This window comes from Myotis lucifugus, unplaced genomic scaffold, assembly GCF_000147115.1.
Source record: "Myotis lucifugus unplaced genomic scaffold, Myoluc2.0 scaffold_604, whole genome shotgun sequence".
Taxonomy (NCBI): Eukaryota; Metazoa; Chordata; class Mammalia; order Chiroptera; family Vespertilionidae; genus Myotis; species Myotis lucifugus.
In genome coordinates, this window is record NW_005871652.1 from 153,662 (window position 1) to 162,686 (window position 9,025).

Genomic DNA, 9,025 nt, shown 5'->3' on the forward strand with positions numbered 1-9,025 from the left:
AAACCCACAACCCGGGCACATGCCCTGACCGGGAATTGAACTGGTGACTTTTCAGGGCACAGGACAACGCTCAACCAACTGAGCCACACCAGCTGGGCAGGCAGAGTCGTAACACTACACTTTCCTATTTTTTGCAAGCTCAGGGTCTGTCAAACTTCCTAAAAGCCCAGATGGTAAATATTTTCAGCACATACGATTGTTGGCCCAACTACCCAGGTCTGCCCTGGTAGAAAAAAAAAAAGCAGCCTCAGACAGCCCAATCATGTCTGCATTCCAGTAAACCTTCGCTACAGCTCCAGGCAGCAGGCTGGAGTGGGCAGGCCGTCCTTTGTATGTGCACATGTGTGTTCACATGGAGAAGTCCTCGTGGGGGTAGGTTAGGGGTCCCGTTCAGAGACATTGGTGCGACCGGTCCAGTTAACCAAACCTCTGTTGTAACTGTGTGAGCACCTTTTGTGAGGCTTGTGGAGTGAATGTGGACACTTGTCAATCCCATCATATGTCTGTGTTCAGGTTTGTTTTTGTTTTTTAATATATTTTATTGATTTTTTTACAGAGAGGAAGGGAGAGGGATAGAGAGTTAGAAACATCAATGAGAGAGAAACATCGATCAGCTGCCTCCTGCACACCTCCTACTGGGGATGTGCCCGCAACCAAGGTACATGCTCTTGTCCGGAATCGAACCCGGGACCCTTGAGTCCGCAGGCTGATGCTCCATCCACGGAGCCAAACCGGTTAGGGCCAGGTTTTCAAACATATATACATACATTCAAACATGATCACTTCCATCTGTCCCCACTGTCCTGGGCCCTAGGAGGGAGGGTAGTAGCGAGCGAGGCAGATAAGATCCCTGGCCTCATGGAGTGGATATTGCAGGAGGAGGAGAAATGAGTAGACAACTCTACAAAGATGGTTTCCGCCTGGCCGGCGTGGTTCGGTGGTTGAGCATCAACCTATGAACCAGGAGGTCACTGTTCTATTCTCGTCAGGGCACATGTCAGGTTGCAGGCTCCATGCGGGGCATGTGGGAGGTAGCCGGTCAATGATTCTCTCTCATCATTGATTTTTTTCTCTCTCTCTCCCCCATCCTCTCTGAAATCATAAAAAAAAATATTTTAAAAAAATGATAGTTTCAGACCGCGACAAGGCTTTAGCAGGAGAATGTGATCAGTAATTGGCCAGGGGGTTTGCTGTGGATGAGGTGTCAGTAAGACCTGCCTAAGGAGGTGACGTTGCATCCAGCAAGGGGCACTGCCTAGGGCTACAGAGTGAGCAGCTGTTTTAAAAAGCACCCGAAGAGCTCGGAAGTGATGAAAGGAAAAGTAAGCGACCCCTCTCCTCCGTCTCCTCAGCCCCAGGTCTGCTCCCCTTGAACAGGGTAAAGAAATGAATTTTGATAAAGTCACGCCCTTCAGGGAATGTGGCTGGGCTGTGGCAACCGTCCCTCGCCCGGGGCAACCAGTGTCCCGCCCACCTCAGCTTGGCTGCCCCACCCGCCCAGAGCGAGGTTGTTTCTGACCGGGAACAGCCTTCCTGGGCCGGGGGTCTCCCAGTCGGGTCAGCGGGTGAATGAGCAGCAGCTCTCCCATCTAGCCTGTCAGTGCGGTGTGGGGGGTGGGCTTTCCCCGCTCCCATTTTTCCACTCCTTCAGACGCTTAGATCTGCCAGAAATGAAGTTAGTCAGCGCAGCTCATTCCTAGACCAGGCCTGGTAGTCAGATAAATGTGGGAATTATATTGACCATTTGGTTTCAATCAATAGTTTTGTGCTCTCTGGTTTCATGGAAAAACTCTTAAGAGTTTTAAGAATCTTAAAAAAGTCACTTGGGCAAAGCTCTAAAGAAAGGAATATCCACACACGCATTTTATAAACTGAAGGCGAAGGGTCGGGCTGCTCCTCCTCGCTTCCTCTTTCCCTGCCTGCGTCCTGGCATTGGCAGCAGCTACTTCTCTGCGCCTCTCCTCTCGCTGAACAGATGTGTCTAGTGAGGGATGTGAGGGGCCAGAGACCCCCAACCAGGCGGCACAGGTGTGTGCACCTGACCCCATGGTGACCCCACCCAGGCCTGGCGTTAGATGCCAGGGGAGAAGTGTGAACGGCCCTGCCCATTCCATTTTAAGATGGTTCTCCTTTTACAAAATGCTTCTCTAACATTAGGTTTCTGTTTGAAGCCTTGTGACTGTGGTCCTCCCTCTCTCTTTCTCTTTCTCTTTCTCTTTCTTTTCTTTCTCTCTCTTTCTTTCTTTCTTTCTTTCTTTCTTTCTTTCTTTCTTTCTTTCAATATATTTTTATTGATTTCAGAGAGGAAGGGAGCGGGAGAGATAGAAACATCAATGGTGAGAGAGAATCATTGATCGGCTGCCTCCTGCATGCCTCTCCTGGGGATTGAGCCCACAACATGGGCATGTACCCTTGACCAGAATCGAACCCAGGACCCTTTAGTCTGCAGGCCGATGCTCTACCCACTGAACCAGATAGGCTAGGGCAGTCCTCCCTCTTTCTCTGTTGCCTGGCTCTAGTGTGAGGCCCATCCAGTGATTGGAGGCCTGGCAGAAACTCACCTGCACTTGGGGTTGGACCTAGACAGGTGGCCCCTGTCAGTCGGGGTGGGCTACAGCTGTCTCTCTGTAGTCAGTTACCACTCGGAGTTTCAGGTGGAGCAGTGGTGAGTCCCACAGCCTCCCCCCCCCTCCCAAAAAAAAACCCAAACTCATCCAGGTGGAGCCCATCCTATATAATAAAAGCCTAATATGCTAAGTGTCTGGTTGACCTGTCAGCTGTTCAACCAATCAAAGTGTAATATGCTAATGATATGCTAAGGCCGCTCAACTGATCGCTATGACGTGCACTGACCACCAGGGGGCAGACGCTCCAACCGGTAGGTTAGCTTGCTGCTGGGGTCTGGCCAATTGGGACTGAGCGACGCCCTGGAGGTCCTCCTGGGATCCCTCCCCGGCTGGCCAACCTCCCTCGTCCCTCCCCGGCCCCCATTGTGCACCGGTGTGGTCCCTCAGCCTGGCCTGTGCCCTCTCACAATCCGAGGCCCCTCGGGGGATGTTGGAGAGCTGGTTTCAGCCCCGTCCCACAGGCCAGGCTGAGGGACCCCACTGGTGCACGAATTCATGCACGAATTCATGCACTGGGCCTCTAGTTATGAAAATAAATTCCCAGCAAAATTGAAAATCTGTTGCTGGTGGACAAAAATGTTAGGCCTGGAGACTAATGTTGAGTAAGGGGTGGAGTGGCGAAGTCATGTTTTTATGTGGAAAGAAAGGAGCTGGTATGGGGAGTGAGCACTGTGGGAAGAAGGAGGTTGGCGTTTGTAGTCACTGTGGGCTCCTGGGTGGGTCATTCCTCCCCCTCGAGTCTTTGGTGCTCATCTCAGGCATGAGGACGTTCCAGCTTGGCAGTAGAATGGTGCCATTGAAGCTGGCGGTGCCCTTACGTCTGAGGAAGGCAGTGGGTCTCTGCTCCCTTTGGATAAAAAGCTCTCCTGGTGGCCTCACTGCTGCCAAAGCCGGTGTCTCGCTTGGGACCTGGAGCTCCAAGTACAAGGTGGAGTGACCACCGCTGGGCCCAGGGCTCTCATCCTTGGTTTGGGTGGACTTTCCTTCCCAGCCCCATTCTCCTCCTGCTGCGCGCACTGCTGGTGCGAGTGACCTAGAACGTCCTAGAACGTCCTAGAACTGTGTGAGTGGAGAGTAAGGACAGGTTCTGGGCTGGAGCCGAAAGGTCAGGTCATCGATCTCTCGGTTGTTATAGCCGCCTGGGGTCCTGGGAGCCTCCTCTCTCTCCCTGGCAAAGTGGCAAAGTGGCCGGCCCGGCCACACGGACATTCTCCCCCGTGTGATGTCTTTGTAATTTATCTTTTTTCCCTGTTGCTTTGAAGTGTTGACAACATTGTAGAAATACACAAGGAAGAAAGTGTTCGTTTCCTATAATCTCCCTTCCTCCCTGGGTCATTGTCGTTGGAACTAAGAGATTCTGAGAAACCCAGTAATGTTTGAGAACAAGGGAGAGACTATTGTAGAGTTGAAATCCACAAAAACCTCAAATCTTAATTTTTGTAAGTTGTCAACCTCCATTTACACTTTCACCCTAAGTTCTTTATTTTTGGTCTTAAACTACGGAGGCATGAAATGTCCAAGCACACTGAGAGGGGCGGGGAGGGGGTGGTAAGAATGCCAGAGCATCCTTCACTTCAACTTGCTGCTTATGCACCTGCTGCTCACACCCATTTCCTCCATCAGGCTCACAGCACACGTCCCGGATGAGTCATGATCCCTGATTAATACTGAGGGAGAGGCGCTTCGGAGCAATAACCTGCCCAAGACCATAGCTTCATGAGGGGCAGAGCTGGGCTTGAACCATGGGTCTGGCTCATCCCTTTCCGTTTCTCTGACCCTTTTCCGTCTCCATAACATTTGTCTTGAAATTATAACCGTAGGCCAGCCTTGTAGGTAGTCCTCCATATTCATTGAACAGATATTTTGTTGAGTGATTATGCTGTGCTGAGCTCTCTTCTAGTCCCAGGAATCAACAGCGAACAGAACCCACCACGTCCCTGCGCCCTTGGCGGCTTACTCTCTGGAAGGAGATACTGACCTTACACAGATCACAATGTCTTAGGCGTAAACCCGGGCCCTCCTCGTGTCCTGTAACCACCATGATGGCCTGGGAACCCGTGGGGTTTCCCTTGTGCTTCCTAACTCTGTGTTTACATTTTCAACCTCTGAAGTCTCGGACCGCATTGCACAGGCCAGGGTCCCCGTGTCCAGGGGGCAGCTCTGACCACTCCCATCTAATCTGGTGATTTAGACAGAGACTGGGTGGCCATTTTCCTGAGCAGCAGAGTGGTTGCTGGGTGGGGAAGCACGCATACGATCATGCAGTAGGTGCAGCAGGGGAAGGGGGAAGTGAAAGATGAACACAGAACCAGTGAAGGCTCCAGGCTTCGAAAGACTGATTAAAATGAGGCTTTGGGAACCTCCCCCCGCCAAAAAAAATGCCAAGAGTACACTGAACGTGGAGCGCTCAGAAAGCCGCGCGGGTTTCTGCCAGCCCCTGCTTCCACCCCAGCGGCAAAGCATGGGGTAGGACCGGAATAGAGCCGTGCATGCGTGTTCTTTCAGGCCTTGGGTTGGCCTCTGGCCCCTGGTGTTTGCCTCTTGGCAGAGCCTCCTGCCATTCCCTCCCCACTCTGATGGGAGTCCTGCTTCCTCCACAAGAGGTCAAGGCCCTTGCGGAGTTCAGAGGCAGAGCAATCCTAGAACCTGGGGCTGGGCACGCCTCTTCCGGGAAGGAGAAGCACTTGTCTGCTTTTGGACTCCACATTCTGTCAAAGGACCCGAGAGATCGGTGCCCAGCCAGCCAGCCCCCTTCTGCTGTCACTGTTCCAGCGCCCAGAGGAAGCTTAGAAGAACGAAATCCAAGTACCTGCTTTTCTCGGCCTTTCCCCTGCATGTCTTCCAACAGAGCTGCCAATAAAAGAGGGCCCGCCAGCTCCCCAGCCAAAGGCTCATGCTCGGTGACCGGGGAGGCGGGAAAGAAAGCTGGACACGGGGGTATGAGTGGCGAAGGAATGGTTAAGAAGCATTGATTAAAGCACAGAGCGGGCCCGTGGTAAACAACGGCACATGCTTCGTGACGACCCCACGTGTGGGGGTGCCAGCCAGCCCCAGGATGTCACCCAGCCTGGGCACGAGTCCATCCTGGGCAGGGGCATTGGCCGAAGGGCAGTGTTTTTCATGACCAGGACCTCTGATTGGCTCTCATGCAGGGGTGGTTTCTGAGATTTCTAGTTCTATAATCTACTGTCATTGATTGTCTCTGGGCGTGAAATATCTTCCAGGCTAATGTGGGGTGGGATCTCAGGGATCGTAGAATTAGGACAGTAAGTCAAAAGCACTGTGGTTGCCCGGGTTGGTGGGGCAGTGGGCACCCAGCAGGCAAAGCCTCTGACTCACGTTGTCTAGGAAGGAAGCGATTAGGACACTCTGGCATTTTACAGAGCCCTGGGAATGGCCCCTGGGCTCACTGCTCTGCCCTCCTCAGGAAGGTGTGGGATGAGCACTCTGCAGATGGTTCCAGCAGGTGCCCTGGCCTTCGCTTCATCCCCAGGTGGGATGGAAGCAGGGGAGCTCCCTCTGTGGCGTGTGCGCACACCCGGCCAAGACTGTAGTGAAACAGAAGGACCCAGGGGCCAAGCCAGGAGCTGTGAGAAGCCGCTTCACCTCCCTGGGCCCCAGTCTCCCTGCCTGCAAAATGCGGGTCTGGCTAAGCCAGTGATGGCGAACCTATGACACGTGTGTCAGAGGTGACATGCAAACTCATTTTTTTGGTTGATTTTTCTTTGTTAAATGGCATTTAAATATATAAAATAACTATCAAAAATATAAGTCTTTGTTTTACTATGGTTGCAAATATCAAAAAATTTCTATATGTGACACAGCACCAGAGTTAAGTTAGGGCTTTTCAAAATGCTGACACGCCGAGCTCAAAAGGTTCGCCATCACTGCCCTAGAGAGTCCTGCAGCTCAGAGTGGCTCTGCGTTTGAGCTGAGCTCATGTAACAGGGCCATCATGGATTTAGTTTTTAAAAGAGCTGACTTCCAACCCGGCCGGTATGGCTCAGTGGTTGAGCATTGACCTATGGACGAAGAGATCATAGTTTGATTCCCAATCAGGGCACATGCCCAGCTGCGGTGGAAATCCAACAGAAAAAAAAAAAAATGAAGGAAGGGTGGGCTCGATCCAGGTAGGGGCCATGCAGGAGGCAGCCGATCAATATTTCTCTCTCATCACTTATGTTTTGTTCTTTTCTTTAATATTTTTTATTGATTTCAGAGAAGAAGGGAGAGGGAGAGAGAGGTAGAAATATCAACGATGAGAGAGAATCATTTATTGGCTACCTCCTGGTTCATAGGTCAACACTCAACCACTGAGCCACATCGGCTGGGCTTCTTTCTTTTTAAAAAAAATATTTTTATTGATTTCAGAGAGGAAGGGAGAGAGAGAAACATCAATGATAAGAAAGAATCATTGATTGGCTGCCTCCTGCATGCTCCACACTGGGGATCGAGCCCACAAACAGGCATGTGCCCTGATTGGGAATCGAACCGTGACCTCCTGGTTCATAGGTCGATGCTCAACCACTGAGCCACGCCGGCCGGGCCATTTATGTTTCTATCTCTTCCTCTCCCTTCCTCTCTGATATCAATTAAATGTGTGTGTGTGTGTGTGTGTGTGTGTGTGTGTGTGTGTGTGTGTTGTTTTTTTTAAAGAGCTGATTTCTGGTCAGGTGGCAGCCCACCCTTCCTTCATTGGGGGTCTTTTCTGCTTTTGGATTTCCACCTCCTAGGCTCGGCCTGCTGCGGCTGTTCTAAACTTCCTGTTGTTTAAATACATCCGATGGCATGGAGCCACTAGGGAGGCTGCTGTTCCCTGGCGATGCCTCCCCGGCAGCATCCAGCGGTCCGAGCCCTCTGTGTACTGAGCTGCGATGGAGGAGGCCCAGCACTGGGCCCCATAGAGGTCGGCCAGCCCGCACAGGCGCCTTTGCAGCCCTGTGTCTCCATCTCTCCAGCCCTGGGTGCAGACTCTCCCGTCGTTGGGGCGGGGCTTCCCATCCTGCTCCGTGAACGTGAGTGGGGCGCCCCACAGTGCAACGCTGAGTAGGTAGCAGAGTTGGATTCCAGGTCTCCCATCTGGAATCTTTCTGGGCAGCCCCACAGCCTCTGTAGTCTTACCCGAGAGGGAGAAAGAAAGTAGGGCACCTGTAGTGTCTTATTTTCATGTGGCCACTTCCACTCCTTCACCACTGCCTTGGGGTTATCAGGGACGAATTCTGGAAGCATTTCTTAGTACCAGCCTAGGACTAGGAATTGATTTGTGGTTGTGTGTCTGTAAGAGACAGGAGGACCTAGAGGGCCGGGCGGTGGCAGCTCAGAGCACAGAGTGGGACTCGCCCTGATTAACATGCCCTGAGTCAGGCATTTCTGGCTGGCTGGCGCTGTCACCCACATTTCCCCGCAGCCACGGGGTCTGGCACAGTCATGCCGGCCAGTCCTCCCAGCGTGCTGGGCAGGGAGCACCATCCTCCTGGCTCTGAGAGTCGGGCGGGCCGGGCCAGCTCCCCGCCTGGTGCCCCAGCGCACCCAGAGCATCAGAGCGGGGAGAGAGGAGCAGCTGGGCCAGCCCAGGGTGTGGTCTGAGAACAGGCCTGAGTTAGGGGAACCACAGCTCTTTTCTTGTTATTACTTTGTCTTAATCCTTTTCATCCTCAGCTGACCTTGCTTATTTTTATTTATTTTTTAATATATTTCTAATGATTTCAGAGAGGAAGGGAGAGAGAACCATCAATGATGAGAATCATTGATCGGCTGCCTCCTGCACACCCCCTACTGGGGATGGAGCCTGCAACCCGGGCATGTGCCCTTGACTGGAATGGAACCTGGGACCCTTCAGTCCGCAGACTGACGCTCTATCCACTGAGCCAAAGCAGCTAGGGCTGACCTTGCGTATTTTTAGATACTCCTCCGCTGAGAGCTTTCTCATGCTCCCACCACCACTCACAGCAGCCCCCCCCCGACCCCCCCGCATCTGGGCTCGCATTCGGGCCATCCTCTTTCCCACCCAAGGACTTGACTTTTTCACTTTCACTCCACCCCCATTTTCTTGCCATCTTTTCGGCAAAACTGCTCAGAGGGTCATCTCCTCTTCTTCCTTCCCCCCTTCTTCCTCTCTGTCCCCCTCTCCTAACCAAAAAGGCAATACTTTATAATTTACAGAAGTCCACGAATAGCTCTTCTCATCTCATGACTGTCTTGTGTCTGCTAAACCCCTCCCTTCGCTGTTTTGAAGCAGAGGCACCCATCACATCTTCAGTAAACACTGCTCAAAGATGAGGGTCTTGCCGAAACCGGTTTGGCTCAGTGGATAGAGCGTCGGCCTGCGGACTGAAGGGTCCCAGGTTCGATTCCAGTCAAGCGCATGTGCCTGGGTTGCGGGCACATCAGGAGATGTG

The 9,025-nt window shown here is 52.5% G+C and overlaps 1 protein-coding gene across 16 annotated transcripts in view; it reads left to right on the plus strand.

Annotated features, from left to right (window-relative positions):
* The first annotated feature begins 1,295 nt into the window (after positions 1 to 1,295).
* PLEKHM2 (pleckstrin homology and RUN domain containing M2) overlaps positions 1,296 to 9,025 on the plus strand; it is a 29,235-nt gene continuing 21,505 nt past the window's right edge. For all 16 annotated transcript variants that reach the window (XR_002826732.1, XR_002826733.1, XR_002826734.1 and 13 more), the window contains exon 1: positions 1,296 to 1,322. Coding sequence is in view for 13 of the 16 variants with exons in the window: in XM_023745904.1 (XP_023601672.1) it covers positions 1,311 to 1,322 (12 nt within the window). In the remaining 3 variants the exon portion in view is untranslated. The remainder of the gene's footprint in view (positions 1,323 to 9,025) is intronic.